This window comes from Eucyclogobius newberryi, unplaced genomic scaffold (genome assembly GCF_026437365.1).
Source record: "Eucyclogobius newberryi isolate DKJ021-1_F unplaced genomic scaffold, fEucNew1.0.hap1 SCAF_11, whole genome shotgun sequence".
Taxonomy (NCBI): domain Eukaryota; kingdom Metazoa; phylum Chordata; class Actinopteri; order Gobiiformes; family Gobiidae; genus Eucyclogobius; species Eucyclogobius newberryi.
Genome location: NW_027315735.1, coordinates 26,991,672 through 27,019,550, shown reverse-complemented (window position 1 = coordinate 27,019,550; position 27,879 = coordinate 26,991,672). Strand labels below are relative to the sequence as shown.

General features: G+C 40.5%; 1 protein-coding gene across 4 annotated transcripts; it reads left to right on the top strand.

Annotated features, from left to right (window-relative positions):
* The first annotated feature begins 134 nt into the window (after positions 1 to 134).
* Positions 135 to 27,879, top strand: adam19b (ADAM metallopeptidase domain 19b). 4 transcript variants are annotated; one of them, XM_072439779.1, is made up of 23 exons: positions 135 to 293; positions 2,132 to 2,232; positions 2,381 to 2,457; positions 10,557 to 10,635; positions 10,807 to 10,883; positions 14,129 to 14,336; positions 14,426 to 14,491; positions 15,319 to 15,390; positions 17,263 to 17,429; positions 17,557 to 17,641; positions 20,145 to 20,284; positions 20,371 to 20,548; positions 20,633 to 20,722; positions 21,601 to 21,796; positions 23,676 to 23,784; positions 24,149 to 24,365; positions 24,480 to 24,557; positions 25,158 to 25,266; positions 25,346 to 25,475; positions 25,873 to 25,975; positions 26,053 to 26,370; positions 26,655 to 26,752; positions 26,953 to 27,879. In XM_072439779.1, exons 1-23 carry the CDS (start codon positions 206 to 208, stop codon positions 26,957 to 26,959), a joined length of 2,793 nt encoding a protein of 930 aa, XP_072295880.1. In that variant the 5' UTR covers positions 135 to 205; the 3' UTR covers positions 26,960 to 27,879. The 4 variants fall into 4 exon arrangements, with proteins under 4 accessions (XP_072295880.1, XP_072295879.1, XP_072295881.1 ...); XM_072439778.1 differs by having other exon boundaries at positions 2,378 to 2,457; XM_072439780.1 differs by having other exon boundaries at positions 2,375 to 2,457; positions 26,661 to 26,752.

Genomic DNA, 27,879 nt, shown 5'->3' with positions numbered 1-27,879 from the left:
GCGCCAGCAGCAGCATCATCATCATCATCACCACCATCCCATTCACAGAGACCAGAAGAAGAGGCGCGCGTGTCGCCATGTCTCCGCACTACCGCCGGCGGGCTTTGTGACAACGCCCGATATCCGACGCACGCTCCAGGCGGTACACGCGCACGTTGATGCCTCGGTCCGGCGCGGGGCGTGCGGGGCAGACATTGTCGCGAGAATGAGCGCGCGTCTGGATGCGGCCGGGCTGTGCGTGATGGTGCTCCTGCGTGTGGCGGCCGCTCTACCTCGAGGCGCTGTTTACAATGGTGAGTGAGGCCGATTGATTTGAATAAAATGCACACAATTGTTGGCCCGTCATTCATAGTAATTCAAGTTTAATTCGTTACAGTGATGTTTATGTTTATTTTGTTTATGGTGGAACGGTGCAGGAATAGACTGTGTTGCTATTGTTGTGTTTATTACTTGCAACGCGTGGTTCAGTCTCTTGGGCTCGTTTAGCAAGATTCTTACTCGAGTGATGAAATAAAACGGCTTTAAAGACCTATGAATAGTCTATAAATGGCTAAACGACATATATATCTTTGTTGAGTTGGCATATTTTGAAGTTTACTTAGTGTTTCTTGAAAATTGAGACGCCAACATAAAGCTCCTGTAACATTAAAGCCAGTAGGAGCATTGTCATAAGAAATAGACAATACAAAACTAAACTCAAAAGCTTTATAGTTACACTCTTATCCTATCATTGTATACTTACCTTTCTATTTAGCACACTTTATGAAACTGCAAATATAAATTTTAGCTTATATGTTATTGCTCAGTGATACAGCACATTAATTACAGTTTTACTTTTCATTAAATTTATCAATCTTGTTCTGAACTCCAAACCGTATCCTTTACTGATGTGATTTATCACCCCCAAACACATCGTTCACAATGATACAATAACTGACCAGCCTTATCCCTTTGCCTTGAATGCAGTGGTGAAAAGGACAAAAATAAAAGTAATGTATTCTAAGTTAAAAAATTAAGGTATCTGTACTTGTCATTTCTACCGTGGCTACTTTTTACTTTTACTTCACTGCATTTGAGAGCAGGTGTCTGTATTTGTAACTGCACCAAAAAGTTAAATGTTCTTTTCTTGGTTTGTGGAGTTATTTTGTGCACGTTTCTGCCTAAAGGTTTTGAGATCAAGCCCCAGCTTTGGGCAAACCAAAATATACACAGACAATTTTCTAGAAGATTAAGACCTTCTGTGGACAAAAGAGAAGCAGTTATCAAACAAAACAACAACATCTGCATGAAATACCTTTACTTTTTACCTGTAAAGTACAAATCAGCACTTCAAAATGTTTTCTCAAGTAGATTTTTAATGGGCTACTTTTACTTTTACTTGAATTCCCCCCCCTCCTTCATTCTGTATCTGTACTTTTGCTTAAGTAACACAATTGTGCTCTTCATCCAGCACTGCTTGAATGTTCCACCGTATAGCATTAAACACATTGACCTTGCATTTAGTCAATCACAGGTGATGTATTGCATCTTTAAAAACATGCATTCTTACTGTGAGTGGGGTCGCCTCTCCACAGATTTAACCTGTAACTTAGCTTGGGCTGTACAAGTCAATCGATTCATCACAACTAATCAGTTATAGAAATAGTTGTTGATGAATGAAGTAATAGAATAATCTTAAACTGGTCTATACACCAACTCCAAAACATACAGACGGAGCAGAAATCAACAACAACTAAATTGTTTTGAATGAAAACACACATTTCTGTCTAAAATATCCTCCACCCGGATGTCGTCAAATGGATTAAGTTCAGCTGTATCTGGGGAAAAACGGAGTAAAAATCTCATATTCACTGGTCAATTGCGTTCTAAACAACTAATTAGTTAATTCAAAGAATAATTGCTGGATTAATCAATTACCAAAACAATAAATAACCATTAGTTGCCGCCCTAAACGTATCCTGGTGGCGTCAGCTGCTTGTCTCCATGAAATAAAAAAAGCTTAAAACAAATCAGTGAAAGATTTTATGGGCAAAGCTGGAGACAAGCCTGTTTACAAGGTTACATTTTATACTGCACGTTTAAATTATGTTGTTATTAATCCCTCCATCCACATTTTGCCCTTTTTTGCCAGAAAATAAAGTGTCCAGCATCCCTGACCAGGTGCAGGATTACGAGGTCACCTATCCCATCTGGCTGCACCCTCAGAGACTCAGGAGGTCGCCCGGGGAGAAGGTGAGTCACGTGTCTGCGGCCGTTTGTTTGTCAGTCTGTTTTCCAAAATGAGTCCAGACACGGGTAATGGCTCTGTTGTTTTTTAATGAGCGGTTACAGAGATGAATCATGTTGGGTGTTTCCCCCTCCTGGTTTGTGTCAGCAGAAGCAGCATCCTCCCCCCAAAACTCAGGTGGCGATCGCAGCCGAGGGCCAGGAACTCACGCTGCACCTGGAGAAGAATGAGTAAGTGATGAAAACACCGCTCCATTGATGTTATAGAGATGTACAATACAGAACAGAACAACTCGTGCTCAGGCCAGGGCAAATAACTGGTTTTATTAAGTCGTAGTAGTAGTAGTAGTTGTTTATTTGGCCATTATACAAATCGTTCTATCTAAAACGAAATAATATTGCTGAGCTTTACCACTCTAATAATATAATTGTAATGATAATTCAAAATATCACATGCAATCCAAGGGTCGAAAGTCACGACAAGATTTACTCATTTGATTCATATTGTTTTGACGTGTAATAACTCCCTCAATTATCCAGGAAGCGCTTTGTAAAGTTTAAAAAATGGTTTCTGAGAATTATAGCGCGTACAATAATACGAAAGATGATTTATTTAATGTTTTAAATTTCTCTTTACTCTATAGAAAAAACATTTGCCTCGGTCCCGACTCTAATTGAACATTGTAAGTTAGTTTGGTTTTCTACTTAAAAATAAAAAATAATTAAAAAAGTCACAAGTTACCAATCTATAATTTGTCACTTTAAAATAGTCACATAAATGATGGTTGATTCTGGCTGTACATAGTTATACATAGGAAAAGACATGCAAGAACTTCATTTGCCCTTCACATTATGTTGAGTTTTGCGTAAAATCAGGACGCAAGAAACATTATGACACACGATTGTGAACGTTCTGTGCAAACGACAAGATGAGAACATTTCTTCACGGTGCAAGTTCTTCTTTTTAGACCGTTTAACAATTATGCCACAGAGTTGTGAAAACGTCACTTGCACCAAAGGATGGACAGGCCCGTTGTTACTTTCTCTGTGACTTTAGATTAGCTGGAGGTTGTTGCACACCATATGTTTGTTGATGGATTAGGTCAGTGCCCTTGTGTTTTCTGAGAAGCTGTCTCAGAGGAGGCGATGGCTGTTGGTTTGCAGGGGTTTTTGACACCTGATCTGTGTGCCTCGGGCTAAAAGGAAGTAAGATTATTCTCAGCGCCTAATATCGCCTCTTAATCAGATGGAGCGGATCCTGTCTCTTTCAATCCTGCTCTGATAAGACTCAGGCGGCTGCTGGTGTCTCTTTAGTTTATCCTGTGCTGCGGCTTGCTTAGGGTTGAACTACTACCGAACACTGCTGCGTAGACTTGTATGATTAGTACTGCAATAAACTAAAAGCGTCTAAATGATATTGGTGTTTTCTACTTACAGAGATGTATATATTTGGTGTCTAGAGTCTTTAATTTTCAAGTTTTTTAAAGGTTTTTGCTGTATGGATTCCCAGACTTGAAGAGGATAGGCTTATGGCTTTTTAATTGCTTTCATTTAGCTGTTTGGATTGGGTGATACAGGTGAAATATTAATCAATATTTACAATTTTGGTCAGTATAAAACCATATGACAGAAATCACAGTAGTAAGTAAATACATGTTACTGAATGTATTTAACTAAATGCCCAGTTTAGTGTTTAAAATTCCAATTACATAACAAAAACAGTGAACATACATGACTTTTATCCTTTACTTTTCCCTTCAGGTTTTATTATGTTGTAATTCTTTAGGCTAGTAACAGCTAGTGGCAGTTCCAGATGCTTTTTTTTATGCAGGCGGGGGTTGTACAACTGCTGCTTTGAGATTGTCCCAAGACTGGATAAGTAAAGATCTGCATAAATAAGGGTATTTGGTCAGATCACAGATGATTTAGTGCGGCCATGACCCCAGCAAAAAGCCAATGAAAGAAGACATACAGTATATTTTTTTTGTTTATTGCCTAGCCTTAGCTCACAGTAGATGTAGTCTGTGTGACTCCAGTGCGTCTGTCTGCGGGACCGTCCCCTCGGGGATTTGCCCCCTGCTCTGCTTCTGCCCAGCAGGTGGTCACTATGTTAGATTTCCTTTTGAGACTGGAATTTTCATTAATCACATATGCCCAGTGTGTCTCCTGTGTGCGTGTCTTTGTATAGACTTTGGTGAGATTAGGTTACAGTGTATTTGAGAAGATGATATGGTTTTGTCCTCAATGGCTATCTGAACTTTCAAAGCGGATTTATGTTGAGAACTCTTGTGTCGATGTAAAACAGCCACATTGTGAAGCGCTTGTTTTGTCTTTAAAGGTAATTGCATCATTGTTTCGGTTTATCGGAAGGCAGGATACAAGATGTGCTGTGAAAATACTCAGGTACAGGAAATATGAGTACATTTCTTCAGTGCTTGTACTTCTATGTTTAGACATTAGTCATTAAAGAGTAGGATGTTACTTTTGACGTGTATAGTCTCCTTATATGGGTAAGTTGTGACGGCCTTATGTCAATGTATGGATCCGGTTTGATCTCCTTTAACCTTTTTCTTGTTACAGACACTATTTTCTGGATATTTAATTATGCAAAACATAGAATATTTGGTTTCAATGTGTAAGTTACAATGGTAATGGTCCTAATTGAAACCCATGGACATCCCAGACCAAATGTGATTAGCACTGAAACACTATAACCACAAATGAACTGTGAATGACTCTCTCCGCTTCTGCTGACTTGCTAAATGCTACGTGCTAACTCAGTGCTACATCTGGTTTGTGGTTTACAACTTTAACACATCACATTTCTGCACTTGAATGAAAGTGTGAGTTGTCTTGTGGCGCTGTCTGGACTGAAGCCAGGATCCTTAGCCTCTCTGCATTGCCCTCCTTATGTCCTCGCTGCCCCCGCCACAGTTAACATGACACTGAGCAGATAAGAGAGACACTTTATCTTTATCTTATCCCCCAGTCTGAGCCCATGCTGTGCTCTTCATCTCGTCTTTCCCACTGTCACCTGAGCCACACATTAATAGGAAAGATGGCTAGAAAATTAAAAATGAAAACTAGAAAATGGTTAGTCCTGGTTTAGTTAAGTAGAACTGGTCGGTTTATTTCATCTGTAAGATTTAGTGCTGGTTTAGACCTGCTTCTTTATGACCAATGATCAGTGCTGGTTTATTTTGGATTGAGCAGCTTTAGTTCTGGGCTAAACCAGGTTTACCTAGTTTGAGTTGGTTTATTCATGGGTTAAATTTGGTTAGAACTGGTTTAATTGTGGTTTGGACCTGTATTGCACTTGATTTGGTCCTTGTTTAAACTGGGTTAAATCTTGGTATATACTCATAGAGTTTATGTTTTGGAGCTACCACCAGCTCCACCAGTCGCACCAGCCATAATAGAGAAGAAAAAAACATATATAAATGTTACTGGAGTAATAAAGTAATAACAAATAATATCACATATAAGTCGCTGTAAGTATATAAGTATAAATATAAGTATAAGTCGCACCCCGGCCAAAACTATGACAAAGGGTGCGACTTATAGTCCGGAAAATACGGTAATCATCTTTAAACTCCATACTTTTTTGGTGTAACCCAGTATAAGCCAGTTACATGTTCAGTTCAGTGCAGAGGCAGGACTGTCTGTCAACATCTGAACTTGCAAACGTAAGCGCTTCTGCCCTTAAAGTCACCATTTAAAAACATGTAGCTGTAAAGTGTTGTGGCCATCCTGGTTTCAGCATTCGTCTAATCCACTTTCCTCTCCTCCAGTCATACTTGTCCATATGTGCTCAGCATCGATCGTTTATGCATCTTCAGTCCATGAGCTTTTATCTTAATGAAAGGGCTGTGGCGTGGCCTTTGATGGTTGATTTGGTTTGCAGCCAGCGTCAGCATGTTGCTAACTCAGAGGGCAGGGAAAGGGATATAAAAACACACACACTTCAGGGAGGAGGGGGGGAGAAGCTGACTGATGGACCGAGAGGTGAAAGGAGTCAGAGGAAAGTAGCAGAGACATTTTAGGGTTTTGAGTTATGGTGGCAATGTGTGTTATTACAAATGGCGTGGATATCCCGGCTTTCCTCCTCTGCATGACTTTTGAGCGTCCGCCAGTCCGCTGCCCTTCCTGGTCGCCACTAACCAAGCACACTGTACCATTCCCTCCCTGCATTAAGCACTCCCCCGGGAAACCTCTCCACTGCTTTGTCTCCTATCCTTCTACTCACCTCATAAGTCTTACCGAGTGTCCCGGACCGTTTTTTTCCTTTCTTTTTTTGATGCTTTTAAAAATTACAACCCCTACTATTTCATGTCGCTCCTTTCCTCACCTCGTCTGATGCTCCCCGGAGGCCCCAGTGCAAACACACAGCTCCCACTCGATCTCTGCGAGGTCGGGGTTCGGGAGTGCACGGCCACACGCAGACACAAAACACGCCGGCGTACAAACAGCCCCCAAATGACACAAACAAATACATCTGATGGATCACAACATGTAAAGAGCAAAGGAATCGTGACATGTCCTTGTTTAACTTTTGCCTTTTGCTTATTTGGGAAACGCACGCACGATCGCCTCCCGCCAAAACGAAACGCCTGTCCGTCATTGTTGGACGCTACTGCGAGCGCTTTATACCCGTGCGTACCGTGATGTCATCCAATACTATGAGGGAATGCGCCCCACTGACCCTCAAACCATTACCCAACATCCCCTGCTCCAGCGCTATCTCGCCAACTACATTAGCATGACTCCTTCAGCCATTATTCTCACCCTGAAGCATGTCTGTCTACTTTTTTAACTTCTTTTCTTCCCTCCCAGACTTGCAGCCCTGATTCAGCCCGTTACTGCGCTCTTCAATCACTGGGTCTGTCTGATGCCTGGCTGGGGTCCAAACTGTAGTGTGTGGTGTAGCCCCCCCAGTAGAGCTTACGCAGGCCTCCGCGGTCAGAGTGTGAGAGCTGTCATACACTCCACTGGATATAATTAGAGATATTGTTTTTTGGACGATGCCAGGAATTTCACCGCCTGCCTGGCATTGTCACCCACTTAGAGCCAGTGGTCCAGAAATTAGCATGATCATAATGGGAGCATGGAAGGAACATAGCGAGTGGTTTCATTCAGTTTGTATGGGTGTCAAGACGTTCTGTTTGACCTCTTTATAAAGGACCATATGTATTAATTAACATTTTATGATTGAGTAAAATGGTTTGAGGATTTAAATCAGTAAATGCTCTTGTTGTGTCCTTGTGCCAGACACTTAACCCACCTGAGTCACATGGGCCAGTGGTGCAGACTGCATCGCTTCTGTTTTTCTACCCCAGAGACAACCAGTTTGAAGTAAATGAATAATGAAGTGTTTTGAGAGGCTTGTCCAGCTTGTAAAGCACACTAAGTATAAGTTTGGAATCATATATTATTTAATTTTAAAAAGTGTTATTTATTTGAACATGCACGTTTCAAATAGTTTAAGCCGTCTAACATCTTTAGCCTTTACATAATGTCTACATTTTGCATTTTAGAGTCACGAGGATAAGTTTACAATTTATTTAGTTACAATTTAATATTCAATTATTGCACAGAAACACTTTTACTGGCCTTACTAAAGTATAAATTAATCAGTTTATAAAGAATGATTCAGGCTTATTTTTATTTTTTTGCTTTATTATGGCAAGGTGCGGTTAATGTAAAGTATTACGAATATTGTTATTTCAATTAAATTATAAATCTATGTAGACAAGGCAAGTTTATTTGTAGAACACATTTCATACACAATTCAAAGTGCTTCACACAAAATGCATTCAAATCACAAAAAAATTACAGAAATCACAAAACAGTTTAAGACATGAAAGAGAAGAATGCAAAGAAAATCCTTTCAGTCAAATGCACAGCTAAAATGTAATGTATTCCTTAAACTAAAAATAGATCGAATGACAGTAAATGGTGTTATAGTATAATGTTATAGTCTTTTGGCGCTCTGAATGAGATTGGTCAAGGCCAGAGTAGGAAATCCTTGCTGGTCTGCACTTTATATCAACAAAAGCGTTACCTGGTTCCTACCGCTCTGTTGCTGGCCTGTTTCTAAAGTGCGTGGCCTGAGGCAGTGGGCACAGCTGTTCCACTGTTGTGTGTCTCATAGGATTGTGCTGTCGGGGCGCTTTACCTCGGCCTCAGCTGCTGACTGGCACGGCGTGAGAGAAAGAGCCTATCTGTGTTCCCTCATGGTAGAAGTGACTGTCCTTCCTGTGGCACAGAGATGGCACCGGCAGCAGCAGCAGCACAATGAGGAAATGTGGAGCAGGAAACAGAGGAAGAGCAGATACAAACCAGGGTCAGAAGTCACTGTTTAGCATGACATCATTAGCATTGATATATTACATTTGGGATTTTTCTCTGCTACTTACCCTGTGCTGCTGATGTTTTGAAGTCATGATGAAGTCTTGGTCCGATTGTATCAATAGACTGTCATTGTTTTAAGGGCTGGTCTCTGCTTGAGGGCATCTGATGGTGGGATGAAGAGAAATCCCCATCTTCCTGTCATCTGTCTTCATCTATTTTTACTCTAGCAAGATGACCCTTCCTGCTTTTTCCCACAGAAAGTATGAAGTTACAAGGTAGATTTGACTAAACTCAAGTGAGCATTGGCTATTGGGTTAATAGTTTATAGGGATTTGCAAATAATCACATTGAGATCCAGTCATCTCTATTATGTTTGGGTCTTTTTATTCGAGCGGTCCACGGCCAACTCTTTGTCAGAAAAAGCCATTTGGAGCTGTGTTCGTATTTTGTAGGATGAATTTGAGTGTTTATTTATTTGCAATAATTAAAAGTTTATAATTCATGTGCAGGAAAATTACACTGAGAGTAATTTTTAATAGTTTTTTTTTTTTATGAAGACTTTTATTAAACTGAATAAAAAATCATGATCAAAACAAGGGGGAAAATGTATTTATTTTTCTCACAACAGTATGTAATACATTTGAACGTATATAATCTTACAAAATTCAGTTATTTTGGTTTTATTGACATTATTTCAGAGCCATGTGCATTTGGTTTGGTTGATTTTTTTTTCTTCATTATTTTCATTTTAAGTCTGACTGACAGGGAATGCTTCCGAAGCCAGTGCTTGTTGTACTTGAGTCTATGCAAACCTTTCTTTATGCTTAAAACGTACATATTAATTCCATGCCCTGAAGTGTGAGGTCAGTTATGTGACAGACCAAGACAAAGTGAAACAGCTGCGATCTGGACAGAGTTTATGAATGAAAACAGGAAGAAAAGTTTGAGCCCAAGTTGGGGAGGAGAAAGACAGGAAAACAAGCATCTGTCTGAGATGTAAATATTAGGCCGGCGCGATGATAGAGCTTTGCCAGAAGAAGCCCAAGACAGTTATTGAAACACTGGGATGTTTTGGCGAGGCCTAAGAAAAAAATGCATTGTTTGGATTCTGTATTTGTCATGGCATAAAATAAATGGGTTGTGTTAATATTTTAGTATTTGATGATATCATTTCGGATGGAGAGGCCAATAAAACTTGGAGGAAGAAAATGTTAGGGCTTGTGGGAAAAAATCGATCAGACAGATACAGGATTTATGATTAGACAAGAAGTAGGATTCTGTTCAGAGCGCACATTGTAAACCAGCTTTATCATTTCAGAGAAGACTGACATATGAAGTGTTTGCATGAACAAGGCCCAATATGAGTGACCTTACACTGGGTTACAAGGTTACAACTTTAGCACGTTTTGACACTTCTACCAATTAGAACTTGCGCTCCAATATTAAACGTAAACCCCTTAACGTTGTAATGTCATTGTAACGTCTAAAATCTTTAAGTACAGCAAAAAATTATGAGAATCAGATCATTTTGAGGGCTTCACAGAAAATGTATTCAACAAAAGTTTAGAAATCAACATTGAGAAAGAGAAGCTAGGAGGTACACATGATAAATATTGAGCTTTCATTTATTGAACAATACCAGTAGTAGTAATTATGTCAAGATGTGACATGAACACAACATTAAAAGTACCAGTACATATGGATTCAATTACAAGTTTCCACATTCCTCCTGGACCCAAAACATTGAACTACTGTATTATTGCTGTGTGGATCTTCATCTAAATCTTTAAAGCTGCCAGGTTTCGCGAAGTCCTTCAGTCTCGATGAATGATTTATGAGCATTGGTTGCGGCGGAGAATATATCTGCAGTCTTCCCCGCAGGCTTTCTCTGCCTGCTCCGCCGCTGTATCCATTGCTCTGTGAGGATTTTCATATATTTCTTGAAAATCTAACTTTGCTTTGTTCTCCTTTGACTGTAGGCAGCTGCTGGCCCCAGGATATCAGGAAATATGGTACAGCCCCGACGGAACGCGCATGTCCTCCGCTCCTGGCAAAGATGTAAGTCACGCAAGTTTTGATGGAATCATAGGGGCCCGGTGTAAGATCGCGAATAATAGAAAACATGTGCGTTGTTGTGAGAAACGGAGACGTAATAGGTTTGTAAATCATCAGAGAAAGATTTGTGATTTGATTTCTTTTTTTTTCCTTCACTCTTCTTTGGTCTTCCAGGAACATTGCTTGTACCATGGGAAAGTTGAAGGAATAGACGGATCCAGTGTTGTCGTTAGCACCTGCTCTGGACTTAGGTAAGAAAAGTATCGTAAAAGAATATACTGGCGATGCATCTCACAGCAGCATCCCTCAAGTACGAGGTTCATCATCTCCATAAAACTTTAAAAAAGGAATCTAACTTTTTGTTTTCATTGTTCAGTGGGAAAGAAAAAAGTGCAGTGAAGAATATGCAGACTTGAACTATTTCTACACTATCTCTGCACAAAGGGAGTCGTCCGTAGATAAGATTGTGTAAACGAGACATTTGTGATTTATCTGGATAACATGTTGTTTACAGCAAGATGTCCATGTTGCAGCCTCTGTTCATTATTTTCACCCTGACGACGTGCCAGCGTTTCAGGACACGAGATAAGAAAAATGGCTGCACAGCAATTAGCAAAGCGCGAGAGTCTAAACAATAAGTGCTTTTGCTGAGGTTCAGCATCTTCCATTTTGTTAAAGTTGGCAAAATGACAAGATTAGCTCATTTATTACCCTCAGTTTAATGGAAAAAGATGTCTATGTTTTTACTCACATTTAGACAGAGGAAGAATGTTACAACACATTACATTTAATTGAAATTCATGCTTGTTTTCTACTTCAGTGGCAAAAAAGTATAATGCTTAAAAGTGCAGAATGTCACAGTTCTGTTCTGGTGGAGTGTATTTTGTCTGAATGTTTCACAGTATAACTTTACATTCTGTTGTATGGCAGAAAATCTGCATTCACACAACGAGTCACATCACTTCTCCACAGATTGGATCAATAACCTGGCCCTGTTGTGTCACATGCTTGTTTCCATGGAGATAGATTAGTTTCATGAATGTCATACCGTATAACATTTCAGGAAAAGCAATCAAATCTCCCCGGAGACAAGTAGGAGCAGCAGAAAAGTTACATAGTGCATCTTGAATCTTCTGTAAGGATGCGTTCACACATCAAAATTGGGACTAAACCAGGACTATATCAGGACTAAACAAGGACTGGACCAGGACCAAATAAGGACTATATCAGGATTAACAAGGACTGGACCAGGACTAAACCAGGACTATATCAGGACTAAACAAGGACTGGACCAGGACTAAATAAGGACTATATCAGGACTAAACCAGGACTATATCAGGACTAAACCAGGACTATATCAGGACTAAACCAGGACTATATCAGGACTAAACAAGGACTGGACCAGGACTAAACCAGGACTATATCAGGACTAAACCAGGACTATATCAGGACTAAACAAGGACTGGACCAGGACTAAACCAGGACTATATCAGGACTAAACAAGGACTGGACCAGGACTAAACCAGGACTATATCAGGACTAAACAAGGACTGGACCAGGACTAAACCAGGACTATATCAGGACTAAACAAGGACTGGACCAGGACTAAACCAGGACTATATCAGGACTAAACAAGGACTGGACCAGGACTAAACCAGGACTATATCAGGACTAAACAAGGACTGGACCAGGACTAAACCAGGACTATATCAGGACTAAACAAGGACTGGACCAGGACTAAACCAGGACTATATCAGGACTAAACAAGGACTGGACCAGGACTAAACCAGGACTATATCAGGACTAAACAAGGACTGGACCAGGACTAAACCAAGTCCACATCAGGAGTAAAATGTGCTCTATTTAGGACCAAATAACATTAAGTGTGAATGTAACCTAATTATTACAAGAAATAACAGAAGTATTTGGAATGTAGGCAATTTTTACTAAAACATTTTGCCACATCTTTTTTTTTTATTTCCAATTTTATAAACAAATAGATAAAACAGAACACAAATAGAACAAAACACAGAACGACCAGAGAGTACAAATGAAAATGAAAACTCAAGTAGACATCATATAAACATAACTACAATTGCCACATCTTTCTATTCAATTAATGTTGACGTTACCCACAGCAAATCATCTGGCTCAAGTCACTAAGCAATGTCATTTTATAACCATTTATCCATGTTTGGGACAGGCACAAAGAGTCCCCTGGCTTCTGTGTGTCTTCCAATAAGGGTTTCTTCCTGTGAGTGTCCTTCGCCGGGTGAGGATATCACAGGAAAGAGTGTTCAGTGCAGTGCATTGTGCTGTCCAGTGGGTTTCTGGGTCATAGGCTCAGTGCTGGTTCAACGGGTCCGCGCTGATGGAGACACAGAGGCAAAAGCACTGACAGTTTATTTGTGTTGAGTGCATTCATTCTGTACGTGTGGAGGAGTGCTCTTATTAAATCAGATTGTCCGGAGACATGCGAACGCAGCGAGTGTTTCCATGTGGGCGTCTGACCTCGGCAGATGTTCTCCACAGCTGTCTGACCCGCTGCGTTTGTGGATAACTGTGTGTTTGTGAATTGGCGACTGCTTTTGGACAGAGGCCAGAAGAATTCATGTGTTTCAGTTTGTCTTTGTTTACACACATCAGCTGAGCAAAACACTCGTCTGCGCCTGAGACAAAATCATGTACACATCCTATTACTTCTGTATACAATCACACTTTATTGATTAGATTATAGGATGCCCACGTTAACATTGTAAATGAACATTTTAAACCTGATTAAGAAAAAAATATTAATAAAAATACATAGATTATTGGTCTTTTTAAGCAATACTTTTGATAGAGTATTGTTTTTGCCAATCCTAAATTTATGTACATTTGTATTTTTTATTCACCATAAGCACATGTTAAATCACTATAAAACTTGGAGGCAGATTTGACAACTAAATGGCAGTATCTAGATTATGTGTTTTGTCAACACATTTGTCATTTATGTAATAATGGCTGAATCAGATGATGATAAAAGCACAGTACATGCTCTCATAAGGTAAATCACTTGCTGTTACGTTTGTGTACTGCTTTTTTTTTAAACTTCAGGCTTTGTTGGCCCATGGGATTTATTAAAGTGTAGCGCGAAATGGGGATGAGAGAGAGGAGGACATTCAGCAAATTGTCAAAATCAAACCCTCAACACTGCAACTGGCTGCACATGGAGCCCGACACACTGAGCGGAACTCTTTATTGTATTTCTAATGTAGAAAGGGAAGTTAAAAACATCAGTTAGATGCAGTTTCAGACCTTTATAGCTGTGACAGCGCTATAGATTGGATCCCATTATGGCCTGTGACACCAAGTGCAAGTGCTGCCATACATGTGACTCAACTGAAACAAATGTCCTTTGCATAATCGCCTAATGGACTCCCGCAAGCACTATTGACTGATATTGATTGTTTAAACCTATTATTAGAACCATTTCCTATTTGCCTTGTTTTCCCAGGGGACTCATTTCCCTAAACGCCAGCGTCAGCTACCTGGTCGAGCCACTTCCCGTTGACAACGCCACCCGACAACCACTCGCAGTCTTCAGAGCCGACAGTCTCCCTCTCCAAACGGGTCACTGTCCGCATCACCATGGCAACCACGCCGATCTCGACGGGGGTCTTAACAACTTTCTCCACGGCATGACGTCACCTCACAACAAAAGGGTGAGCTCACAGAGGACATGTCGATATCCGGGCAGACGCTTTTAATGGTCCCAGAGTTCTTCTTTGACCGTTCCTGTCTGGTTTCGTAGGAGAAAAGAGATCTCGTTCAGAATATGAAGTACGTGGAGCTGTTGCTTGTGGCAGACAGAGCTGAGGTAAGACCAGACAAGGGCGTGGTTAATTACACTGTTTAACATTGCAGTAACGAGGGCCTGTGCTATAGATCTAACTGTTGTTTTAATGTCTATACAGCATTTAATCTAAACCGCGAGTCCTTTTATAGTCTGCTAGAAACTATAAACTTTCTAAAATATTCACTGTTGTGGGTTACTCCATAAACTCGACCACGATGTTTTTGCTAATGCTGCCGAGTGTAGTGAATGAATAATGTACCATAAAGTGCTCTGGGCGTCTAGATCCAGAGCTTTATTATTATTGTTCGTGGGTAGCTTTTTATTATTTAGCTTTTTCCATAACAAAAGGAAATGTGTTACTTTCCCAACTCCCCACTATCCACTGAACCATCTGTAGGACCAGTTATCCTTAAGCATTTATGACCCAAAACTCACTCACTTATTTTATTTTTCGCAATTTTATATATATGATATGACAATTAGTACGATTGTGACTTTTTTGTTCTATTTCTCATAATTTTATCTTGTATGAAAGACGTTAGTTCATATCAGGAACTTGGACTGACTACAGAAAATTAAATTGCGTTAGGGTTAGTTAATTGTATTCATAGTTCAAGTGTCCTTACTGTCTCTCTCTTTCTCATGTGAAGCATCTTTAAGAGTCCAAAAGGTGCGATTAAGTCTAATGTATTGTGTATTTATATTAAAATGACAAACTATATTTGACTTTACTATTTTCCGCAACCCACGTGGAAATAGTTGTGAGGGTGACATTTCCTTTTGAGGTTTTGGTGGTTTCGGTTTTGGGGGCGCCAGTTTCTAATTGATGTGGCTCGTGTCGTTTGCAGTTTGAAAAGCATGGGAGTAGCCTTGAGAGAACACAACTGAAGTTACTGGAAGCAGCTAACTTGGTTGACAAGGTAACAAACGATGTCAATTTCTACATTAATGTCTATTCAAACCTAACACAGTTTATCATACGGCATTGACCAGCCCAGTGGTTCTCAAATGGTGATTTTGTACGCAAGCTTAACCTCTTCACCTCTGTTATTTACTGAATTTAAAGTCAATTATAGCCACATTTTTTTCTTTGCTTAAAACCTGTTACCACCCACCTGTCCGCCGGCGAACATTTTCTATATCTCAAATATTCTCTTACATCATCACTTTTATTTCCGTGGTCAATACCAGCAAGCCATACATCATTTTAAAGCTTATTTTCTCAACAAAACGAATATGTCATTGATTTACATTGAATAATATGCCCCAAGAAGCAATTGCCAATAGTTTGTGAGAAAGTCTCAACTTTTACAAACGCATGTCCTACCTGTTTGCTGTTTATGACGGACGAAACGGCTTTAATTCTGTACATCCTTGTACTCAGTCTGTCCGTAAGGAATCATTGAAAAACAATATCCACTTGTATTTTTCCTGAAGTTATCCGATTTCGAGATATTGTCAAGTAAACAAACTTTTCTTCGTTTCTCACCGGACGAGAATGCGCTTGTCCGCCGCATTTCTCCGTCCATAACAAATGACCTGTTTGACTTATACGATAGTGTTTGACATCGATCTCTTTCTTAGACTGTTTCCTACAGAATGAGACCATCCACGAATTTTTCTGTCACCGGGTTTGTTTGCTACAGCCTCCGGAGGAAAAAAATTCGGCGCTTCCGAAGCGCGCGTCCATCTTTGTTTTTAGCCCTTAGCTTCTGCTAGCAGGCACGCAGGAGACTTTGAGTGACATATTATTCTAGCCAGTCAGGAGACCTTTTTCCTGATAGGCGGGACAAAGGGTTTATTTACACAGAATTCTCCCTGTTCACGTGCGTAAGGCTCCGGGAAGGCTGTAAAGAGCCAGATTTCTCGGCAGGATTTTGCGCATAACGTTTTCTGATTTTATTAGCCTTTTGGACGTGCATTTTGTGAGATGTATGTATTATTATACCAATACAAAAATAAAATAAAAATATTATAATTCTTTTTTTTTTTTTTTACCTCTATATGGGAAATTCATGGGTAAACTCATATTTACACATTTTCACATATTTTTTTTTTAGCGGTTATAATTGCTATTAGTGGCCTACAAAACATCAAAATGTATGTTTTATGATCATAGAGGAGCTAAAATTGTAATAAAACAGTTTGGCACAGTTGGCACATATTTGGATCACTTGTTCCGAATATACTTTTTGATACAAAAAGGTCAACAGCACCAAAATGCCTGTTCCTAGAGCTCTGAAACTGTACACAGTTGTTGTCAACAAGATAAACATCATGTACAGTGAACAGCATATGCACACAATGAAGTATGTCATGCTCAGGACCATTACAAATTGACAATATTCAGGCGAGACTAAAAAAGGATGTTTTGTTTATGTTTGGGCCTCTGTAGTGTAAGTTCTGAAGCCCTGACAGTGTTCATGTGCACATCTGCAGAAACTAGAAGGCCTAAGCTTTCTAATGATGCATCACACTTGCATGTGGAACATAAGATCCTCTTTTAATAAGCAATGCCATTTGGGTATGTCCAACCATTGTGCACAGGGCGAAAATAGGTGGGTGGTAACAGGTTAAGTTTAGAATGTCTGCTATGCTGTTTTAGACCTGGTTTAGTCCTAGTTTAGACCTAGAATAATCCTGTTCAGTCCATTTTGTTCAGTTTGTACACATGGTTTAGATCTGGTGGTACTCAGAAGGCCACACATTTTCTCTGGTGGTTTCTAAGTTTGAGTGCTACATAAACTAGGCTTTTGTACCTGATGTTGAGACTGAGATATTTGCATTGCCAGTACTACAAGGCCTTGAACATTCGAGTGGCATTAATTGGTCTGGAGGTGTGGACCGGTCAGGACCTGATCAGCGTGTCCGATAACCCTCACAGCACTCTGGCTTCGTTCCTGTCCTGGAGGGGAAAGCATCTCCGCACTCTGCCCAATGACAACGCACAGCTCATTACGTTAGTGCCATTATTTCTTATTACATGACTTATTACATTATCCCTCTGTGGTCCACCTTCAGAGTCAGTGGGTGACGCAGGTTTATGATCAATTTGAGCTGATGAAGAGTTTGATTTATGTCTCCAGTGGGAAGTCATTCCAGGGCACCACCATTGGACTGGCACCGCTCAAAGCCATGTGCTCCGACTTCCAGTCTGGAGGAGTCAATACAGTAAGGAATACAGCTGTATTTTAATATAGAACAATTATGCCCAACATTATGACCACTGAATCCATATTGAATAATATAGATTCACTTCTCACCATTAGTTAGTAGTGCATTACAGCAAGTCATTGTCATTGATTTATACATTGAGTGCTGAGCAGGGTGTTTTATGCCCAATAGTTTTAGATTAGTTTGAAATAATTGTTTATTGTCTGTTTGTTTGTTTTTTTCAAATATTCTCGTTCATGTTGATAAACAATGTTTGCATTTCTGCATTTTCCAGGGAGAAAAGGTTCATTTATGAAATATTTTTAGGCCCGAGCGCCACAAGCTGGCGAGAGGCCTATTAATCTCGTAAGGCCGTGCGAAGCACGGCTGCGAAAGTGCGCACAGAGTGCGCACGAAATCGAGCGCGAAGCGCTCGCCCACTTCCAAACACTCACTAACGCACTCCTTCACTCACGCACGCCCCGTGCATACTAATTAGTAGTAGGAAAATGGAACTTTACCGTTGTAAACGGGCGAAGCCCGTGCAAAAGTACGCACTAAACGAGCACTTTACATTGAGATGACGACCGCGAAGCGGTCGTCATCCCCATATAAAGCACTCATTTGCGCTAAGTAGCTCACGAATACGTTCCCCATATCTTGCATGTTCCATGCATATAAGCATGTAATGCAAAAATTGAACATTATTACTGTATAGAGGGCCAAAAACACAAAGTGGGCGGAGCCCACTCAAAATTAACGAAAGTACCCGTCAGTGACCAGGGACCCACACCATGAGGTAGGAAAGCGCGAGCGCTTTCCGAAAATGTATAGTTTATGATATTTGAAAAATGGGAAACATTGTTTTCGCATCGGAATATTCTTCTTCTTCTTCTTCTTCTTCTTCTTCTTCTTCTTCTTCTTCTTCTTCTTCTTCTTCTTCTTCTTCTTCTTCTTCTTCTTCTTCTTCTTCTTCTTCTTCTTCTTCTCGGGACCAACCCCCCTATTTTTCACCCAGTGAACATTGACGAAAAGTCACAAAAATGTTCACACCTCTAAAAATCGTGCCTCTCTACATTCTGGCTATTTCCCTTTTCTAAAATAAAAAAAATTGGCGCGTCAGCGCCCCCAAATGTACCAAAAATGCATTGAGAGATGGGAAATGACCCAAAAAAAATCTGATCGTAGAATCATGAAATTTGGCGCAGAGGTAGATGGTGACAAGAGAAGTAAAAAATATTATTACGGCAACGCCGTCCGCCCAACCAAATGTCGGCCATATTGCTTCAAAAATGGCTAAACATGACTTCGGAGTTTTTCCAAACGTCGTACTTTTACGAACTCCTCCCAGGGCGTTGGCCCTAAAAAGCTGAAATTTGGTGAAAATGCTACTGAGGAGTGGGACATCAAAAGTTATCCAAATTACATTGATACCTCTCACGGTCTCTGTGCGGCGAAGCCGCAAACTGTAGCTAGAATTTCAGAAATCTCCCATATTTAAAATTTCTGCCGTTTGCGCGGATAAAGTCCGAATTGCGTCAAATTAGAATCAGTTGTTAAACTCTTTGCCCTAAACCTACTTGAAGTGAAATAAATTCATTTGGCGCCACAGCGCCCCCTACAGATTTTATATGGAGGTTAAATGTTTAGTTTTGCGAAATTATATGAAATTTGACACACAACTCAATTTTAGCATCCCCATCAAAAAAGTCAATGAGACCCATGTCATAATTGTTATGGCGTTGCCGTAACGATGACCGAAACCTCCCATGTTATTCCAATGGGGCCAGAACATGTTTACACTTTAGACTTTCACAAACTCCTCCCAGGGCGTCAGCCCTATTAACCTGAAATTTGGTGAGACTCATCTTCAGGACCATCAAAAGTTATCCACATTTTCATTCAAAGAGTCACGGTGTCTGTGCGGCAAAGCCGCACGTTTTGCCAAGAATTCAAAATAAAATTGCTTTTTGATGGTAAAACAAAGGGGAGAAGATGTGACAGCGTCACAGATTCAGCAGTAGGCGTGATAAAAGGACAATTGGGGCGCGTTAGCGCCCCCTCCTCTTGCGGCGTGGCGGCGGTGTGGCGGCGGTGTGGCGGCGGCGTGGCGAGGGCCGATCATTGCCGCTTGCGGCTATATTTATTACTTATTATTATTATGATTATTTTTGAATACTGATTTTTTTGCAATAAAGAAAAGAAACGTACTGAAGGTTTAGTAACAAATGACCATCCCCTTTTATGTAAAGTCTGTTTCTGAAACTTTATTAAGTGCAAAATTATTAAAATATTTAGCAAATTTTAGCCGTGTTTTAAATGTGTTTTTTCGGAGTGAAGACAACCATGACAATATAATACCACATAGCTGGTAAGCTTCCATGGTACATTTAAACTCTAAAAATATAATTTTTCTATAATAAATGGAAAATGTACTTCTTGGCCCTTGGTGGGCTCCAACTTCTGAGCTTGATGCGTATATGCATCATTTAGTCTAAAGTCAGTCTAATTACTTCAACAGGACCACTCCGAGTCAGCTGTCGGTGTCGCCGCCACAATGGCTCATGAGATGGGACACAACTTTGGGATGAGTCATGATGTCCCCGGGTGCTGCCAGGCCAAAGCAGAGGACGGGGGATGCATCATGGCCGCTGCCACTGGGTAAGTTAAAAATACAACCACTATTCATCTCAGAGACAGGCAACAAACAGGACTAATGGACAAATGTGTGTATCTTTGTGACCCAGCCATCCCTTTCCAAAAGTGTTCAATGCCTGTAACATGAAGGAGCTGAAGAACTACCTAAACTCTGGAGGTGGAAAGTGTCTTTTTAACCTGCCCAACACCAGAGCCATGTACGGGGGGCAGCGCTGTGGGAACGGATACCTGGAGGAGGGAGAGGAGTGTGACTGTGGGGAAGAGGAGGTCAGTCACAAATTATGGGGAACGTCATCTTAGAGTTAATGTTGGCAAATATTCATTTTAAATTGTTTTATTGTTATTGTTTAGGAGTGTACAAGTCCATGCTGCAACGCCAAGAACTGTACTTTGAAAGCTGGAGCTGAATGTGCCCATGGCGTCTGCTGTGACAACTGCAAGGTACTACATAGAGAATCACTCAGGCCTAATGTGTTCAACTTCATTACATTTATTTTCCATTTAAGTATCCAATCTAATGTCCTGTTTGCTAAGGCAAGTTTATTTGTACACACAGTAAGTGCAGACACAAATTCATCCTTTCTGTAATATGCCCAGTTACGTAAACAGAGCTGTTTTAGCCTAGATTTGAACATTGTCAGAGTAAAAGCCTGTCTCACACCATGTCTAAGTCAGATTTTAACATAAAACTGAAACTTCGTCAAGGTCAAGTTATTTCATTTATATAGCACATTTACACAATAACTATAACTCCCCAAAGTGCTGCACACATTTACAAATGTAAGAGGAAATGAAAGCACACACTAAAACAAACAGGAATTGAAACAAAACATGAGGTGCAGCTCAACTTGTACTTGAAGCCAGTTAAAGTTCTCAGTGAAGGTTTACAATCATTTAGAGATTGGACCGATCTGATACTAAGGGGCAGGTTGTTCCACAGTCTGGGGGCAGCAGCAGAGAAATACCTGTCTCTTCTAGTTTTGAACTGTGCCCGAACAGGTCAAAGAGGTTTAGTCTTGACCCTGGGCACCAGCAGGAGGCCGGCCCCTGAGGTCTGCAGAGTCTGAGATGGGTCATATGGAACTAACATGTCTCAGATGTCATCCTGTGTGTGACTTTTATAATGGTTTGGTATCCGTTTAATGCTTTATATTGATTCTTTCTTTTGCCATTTCATATTTTGAACAAATTAAAACCATTTATGTACTTTGAAAAAATATATATATATAATTGCAATGGACAAGCAAGATTGTTTGTTATGGTTGTCATTCATCCAGATCTCAATTCAACACCTTTTTCTCTTTGTTTCTCTCCTGAAGTTGAAGAGCCCGGGTGTGTTGTGCCGCGCCGCCTCTGGATCATGTGACCTCCCCGAGTACTGCGACGGGAAGGCCGAATCTTGCCCCGCTAACTTTTACCTAATGGACGGTGCGACGTGTTCGGGGGGCAGGGCCTACTGTTACACCGGCATGTGCCTGACTCTGGAGCAGCAGTGTCGCTCTCTGTGGGGCAAAGGTGAGTGTGTGTGTGTGTGTGTGTGTGTGTGTGTGTGTGCGTGTGCGTGTGCGTGTGTGTGCATGTGTAGGTGTGTGTGTGTAGGTCTGTGTGTGTAGGTCTGTGTGTGTAGGTCTGTGTGTGTCTGTGTAGGTGTGTGTGTGTTTGTGTAGGTCTGTGTGTGTGTGTGTGTGTGTGTAGGTGTGTGTGTGTATATGTGTGTGTGAATTTGTGCGTGCATACGTGAGCCTGCGTGTAGGTGTGTGTGCGTGCGTGTGTGTAAGTGTAGGTATGTGCGTGTGCGTGTGTGTGTGTAAGTGTAGGTATGTGTGTGTGCGTGTGCGTGTGCGTGTGTGTGTGCGTGTGTGTGTGTGTGTGTCTGAGGGATGTATTGATCCAAGATGGTGTGACTTACAATTGTAGACGCTGTGTTTGGATCAGATGGAGAAATCGATAAACCATTGATTTTGAGAAAAAGCCGCCTTTTCTTTCAGAGCGTTTTCACCTTGAGTTTCATATTTTTCACATTTTCTCTCTCAGTTACTGGATTAGATACGCCTAATGGAGTCTTTGTTGTGTTGTAGATCCTGCCAATATCTCACACACCACATCAAAATTGAGACTAAACCTGGAAGTAAAATGGGCCCAAACCAGGCCCATGTGTGAAAGCCCCCTTGTATAGTAAATTCATTATTTATACATTTATTAAAGGTGGTATGGACGATTTTTTTCAGCAAATTTTTTATCATATTTCCTCGTGGCGTGGATAAATCATTTGTCCTGCCACGTATCAATCATAAAACGCACCTACCGCTCACCTGCAGCCTCGTCAGGTTCGTCCCCACGTTTCCGCATGGATCTATCATAATATAGTTCCCTCAGAGTACGGGGCAAAATGAAGACGGAGAAAGACAGTTCGAGCTGACGCAGAAGTGGACAGAAATCTACGGGAGACGAGAGATGCGATGCGCTCCGTTGCGCTAATAAACAAACGCACGTGTGTGTTGTATCGGTCCGCACGGGGGAGTGCGCATGCGCACTTCCGCCTGCGTTCTCAAATCGCCGAAAAATCGTCCATACCGCCTTTAATAAACATTTCTGTATTTTCAACCAAGAATTTTATTTATTAAATTTATTTTATTCTCACAAAATGTAGAAAAAATAAGTAAACATAATCAAATAAATTGCAACGCTTTTCTAGGTTAGACACACTTTGGCTCTTGTTTACACTTCCAGGCAACAGAAGGTCAGTTATTTCCCTCTTGAACGTTGCAAGCTCCAACTTCAGTGCATTCCAGCTGAATTAACTCAAATGTAAACAATTTGGCTAATTTGTAGACTACGGAAAAACATAAAGGTCAAACAAATGACTTTGATATAAATAGAATATTGTCTGATGTGACCTGTAACTAATGTTTGCACCGTTTGTGTAAATGGATAGATACACTTTTGTTGTTGTAACACGTCACAGTTTATCTTATATGTGAAGTGGGAGTTCCTCAACCATCTCCCAGGTCACAAGTAGAAATGACCTGTTGGAGCGGCATTCCAGGGCACTTTTCTAGCCGGAGGTGGGAAAAATCCCAATTACCAGTTAACCAGGAAGTCATATCTTTCATCTAATTTATTTTCAGTGTTATTGCCTTCTTCAACGATGCCATGTATGTTTGTGATCCCTATAATGACTTCAACATGAGCCTGTCAGTGTCAGATGAAGCATTGTTATTGCACAGTGTTGGCGTATGTGATCAGAGAGTGGCAGCAGCTCCCTGGAGAGGCCACAAGAGCCACTCAGAGCAGTGAGCTGTGCCATCTGCTCTCTGTTATGTGACTACACGGTGGATTTGAGCGATTAATCAAACCCTTATCTTTGTATGTGTCACCTGTTTGTCTTTGATAGATGGCCGTCCTGCTCCAGACCTGTGTTTTAGGAAGGTGAACGAAGCCGGGGACATGTACGGAAACTGTGGCAAAGATTTGTATGGCAAGTACAGGAAATGCCCGGAAAGGTAACGAACAACATGTTAAACACTATTTCACCAGATTTTAGCTGCTTGTGCGAACCCAGTAATAAAAAAAGAAAGTGCAAAGTCAACTGAAACGGGTGCTACTATTGATCTGTTGCTAGAAAAGCAAAAACTGTGTTCAACATATGCTGGTGCAGAGACTTGACTTTTTTATTTAGAATGCAAATCTTGCAATAAACAGTCCATTCATTGAAAGGCCCTGAACCATTATCCACAAAACAATAAAAGTAAAACAATAAAACTCAATCTCATAGAACTTGATGTTGTTGGTGTCTTTTATTTACAGGCATTCTAGAAAAGATTGATTATAGTACTTATATAGCATTTGGAACCTTTTATCTTCCAGGGATGCTACATGTGGGAAGATCCAGTGCACCTCTTCAGCCACTAAGCCACTGGAGACCAGTGCTGTCCGTATAGAGACCACAGTCACCGTAGGCACTAAGAAGTTCCTGTGTATGGGGACTCATGTGTACAAGTTTACCCAAGGGGACGAGGATCCTCAGGGGGACACTCTGGACCCCGGGCTGGTCATGACGGGCACCAAGTGCGGAGAAGACTCGGTAATGCAGATCAGAAGTATGAGCGGATAAAGTCATGGATAGTTTTATTGTTTCAAAGGCATTGAATCCATCTATTTTTACCACCACTATAAACTTTTCTTTTTCATTTAACAGATTTGCTTTAATGGAGTGTGCCGCAATGCATCATTTCTCAGAACCGCTGAGTGCAATGCCAAGTGCCACGGACATGGGGTAATTTCCTATATGTGCACAACTCACTAAAGGAGAGGGCTGGCTCTGAGCCGGCTGGCAATATGACAGTAACATTAGGATTAAACCTGTATAATATTCAAACAAGACATAGTATGCCTTTAAACTAAAACATACATCGATCGCTTCAACTTAAGGCTTAATTAAAAAACTTAATTAAAAAATTACTCAAACATGCAGTAGCCAAAAAAATACAACTGAGTAAATGAATGATAAGGGAACCTGATAAAAAGCTCATTAAAGTTGATTTTGCATATGTTTTATTTAAATTGTTAAACTGACGTGGACATAGTTAACACAATTTGCACAACCTATATATATAAATATATATTTTTCTTTCCATACCGTTTTGGATTCACTGATATATTCTCGCTCCACTGTCCACATTTATACTTTAGTCGGGGGTCTTGATATAGAATATAATCTCAGTTACTCTCCTAATGGTTGTCTGTCTGTGTCAACACTGCCCCCAGCTTCTTATGCTGCAGAATAAGATAGGCTTGAGCCACCTACGTTCAATTATAATTGACAGAAAAAGATAACTAAATTAAAGCTAGTGACTGTAATATGTCTATTTCTCAGCTGTGCAACAATAACCACAACTGCCACTGCGACCCGGGCTGGGCTCCTCCTCTGTGTGACCAACGAGGCTCAGGAGGGAGCGTGGACAGTGGACCAGTCATCAGCAACAGTCAGTATCACATCTGTCTTCAGTCAATGTGTAATCATTTGAAGGACGAAGTATAATCTGCATGTATGTGTCCCAATAGATACCCTCCTGCTGGTCCTTGTGATCATCCCGTTGGTGCTTTTTGTCATTTTTGCGGCCGTCGTACTGTGGTGCTGCTACAAGCATAAGCTCCGCCCACTGAAAACCTCCGCTCCGCCCCCAGTGCCAAGGTACAGTACAAAGAATTACTTTTGACCAGGACAAATACGAAAGCCTTTGTGAGATTAAAAATAATTTGATGACCATAATCATCTGGGGTTGATAGTTTGTACTGCTGGTCCCATCATGTGTTTCTGTCAGGAAATGCATCCTTTTCAAAGCCTTTATAATGTAAGTTACTGCAGGATTCAAGGCTGTGATAAACCCAGAAAGTAGAGGGTTTATGAAGAGAAACTACTTCCTACAGCCATCATACTAGGCCTTTAGTTGTTGTGTTGATTAATCTTTCGTTAGTCTCTTAGTTGACCAAAATGTGTCGGTTAATTTTTATTTTATTGGGATAAGGAATTATAGGGAGTGCCTTTTTACACAGACAGACATTATTTTATTTGCTGTGCTTGTGATCAGTTGTTCAGTTCCTGTTGAAGTGAAACCTCTGAATGACTGCTGCCAAGTTAACGGCCATGCCAACCCAACATTCCTATTGAAGAAGCAAGAAACATATCAAATGGTAAGGGAAGACGCACTAAAACAGATACAAATTAACCATAACTGGATCTAGATTAAGGTTTTGATTATTTTCTCCAGGTTAAGTCATCCCCTGGGCCCAGTCCGTCCTGTCCGTCTCGGTCCAAACATGCTGTTGTACGGCCAGCGGTGAGGCCTCCTCCCGTGCCTGCGTATGCAACAGATAAACCATCTAAGAATCAGACAGAAGGAGACACTCAGACCGCTGTAAAATCAACCCAAAAGAAAAATCCTGCTCCTCGGCCTCCACCTGGTCTGCCTCCTTCACTTCCTCCAAACCCTAAACCTGCAACTCCTTCAGGGGCGAAATCCAGACCGGATCCCCCGAACAGACCACCACCGCCGTGTCCTGTGACTCCTGGCAACAAATCAACTATAGTAAGTACTTTGTTAATAATAGTAATAATAATAATAATAATAGCACTTTGTTAATTCAAAATAATAAATAATTTAATTGGAGATACTGCCATTGCTACTAAAATTACTTTTATACTTTTATTTCTTCAAACAACAGCTTCTCGTGCTTTTTATTCCTCAAGAGAATTCAAAAGTACTTCTTTTGACTTCAAATTGGCATTGACTCCTTTTAAAATGATGATGTACATAATGTATTTTATATGTAAGTTTATTTTATTGACTCTATAATGTTTGTTTTAATATAGGAGCAGCCAAAAGTGACAAGTGTCCAAATAACAAGTGATGCTCTGCAAAAGAAGAAAAAGGCTTTGGCTCCCTCTGCTGGACAGAAGAAGTCAAATAGGTAAAACACAAGAATAAAATTCAAGTATCGGTACTTTTCATAATGAAAGGTTGTACCAATTTTTTGATTCATAATAATCTTTTACCCTTCTATAATACTGGTTACAGTTTTACTGATACCTGGGGAATATAATCGTCTGACCTTACCTTTCCTGGTTAATCAATCCTAGTGTGTTGAGTAAATGTTTTTTTGTTTTTTAGGACTTGAACCAGGACCTCAGGAATGCACTGAAGATTACATCAAGTAATGCACTGCCTCAAACCTTTGTATGTGACCAAGAAAATGTGGCATTGTACGTGTGAAATACTTGACACCTTGCAGTAGATACGTCTGAACTGCTTTTAGTGAATGGGGAAATTCAACTTTTTTGTTGTTTTTTTGTATCTTCATTTGAGATTCATGCTGTAGCATTCACTTTTTTAAGTGTAAAATGTACCTGGGAATCAGCCATTGAGTCCCTCCTGGGCCTATTTATTCAAAAACAAAGAAGAATCTCTGAACGTTTACACTGTAGCCTATGTACAAACTACGGTGCCCTGAAATGCAATCAAAGAGGTGCTTGTACTTCCTTTGTGAAAAAAAATAATGGGTCTTAAGCTGGGGCGTGGTGCCTTCAGGGAAGACCCCAAATGCATGCTGTATGTACATTTATGATGAGATACAAGCCTGGAAATAGTGAGGGAAATTTGTGGGGATTTTTGTACATTTTTATTTTGTTCATTGTAATGCACTTTGTCTTTAAGCAGAGATGGCATCCTCACGTGTCTCCATTACATCAGTAAGAAAAATATTTCATGATTAGAAACTCAAAATATGTCCTGACAATCAGTGATCAAATTTGTATCGACGTAGTTTTATTTACCATCTTTTGTCAAAGACTGTTGTGTATCTAAATCTCATACTTCACTGTTGAGGAACCTTGGCTGGTCACCCTCATTCACTTCGGCCTTTTCACCCGTTTTGGACCAATATGGGGTATTTTGCATATGTGTTTCATCCACATTCATATCAACACTTAAATTCAGGAGTAGAGTTCATTTGCATTTGATCATTTTGGCTAGTCAGGTTACGGTTTTGGTACTCTTCAATGTAACTGCCTACAACTGTCATGCCATCTAACTTTTTAT

Excerpts from the sequence above, each read along its gene's own strand:
- adam19b (XM_072439777.1), top strand. The coding sequence starts at position 206 with ATGAGCGCGCGTCTGGATGCGGCCGGGCTGTGCGTGATGGTGCTCCTG. Across the intron at positions 15,391-17,262 it reads CAGCTAACTTGGTTGACAAG|TACTACAAGGCCTTGAACAT; the intron begins GTAACAAACGAT and ends TTGCATTGCCAG. Across the intron at positions 26,371-26,654 it reads CTGGCAACAAATCAACTATA|GAGCAGCCAAAAGTGACAAG; the intron begins GTAAGTACTTTG and ends GTTTTAATATAG.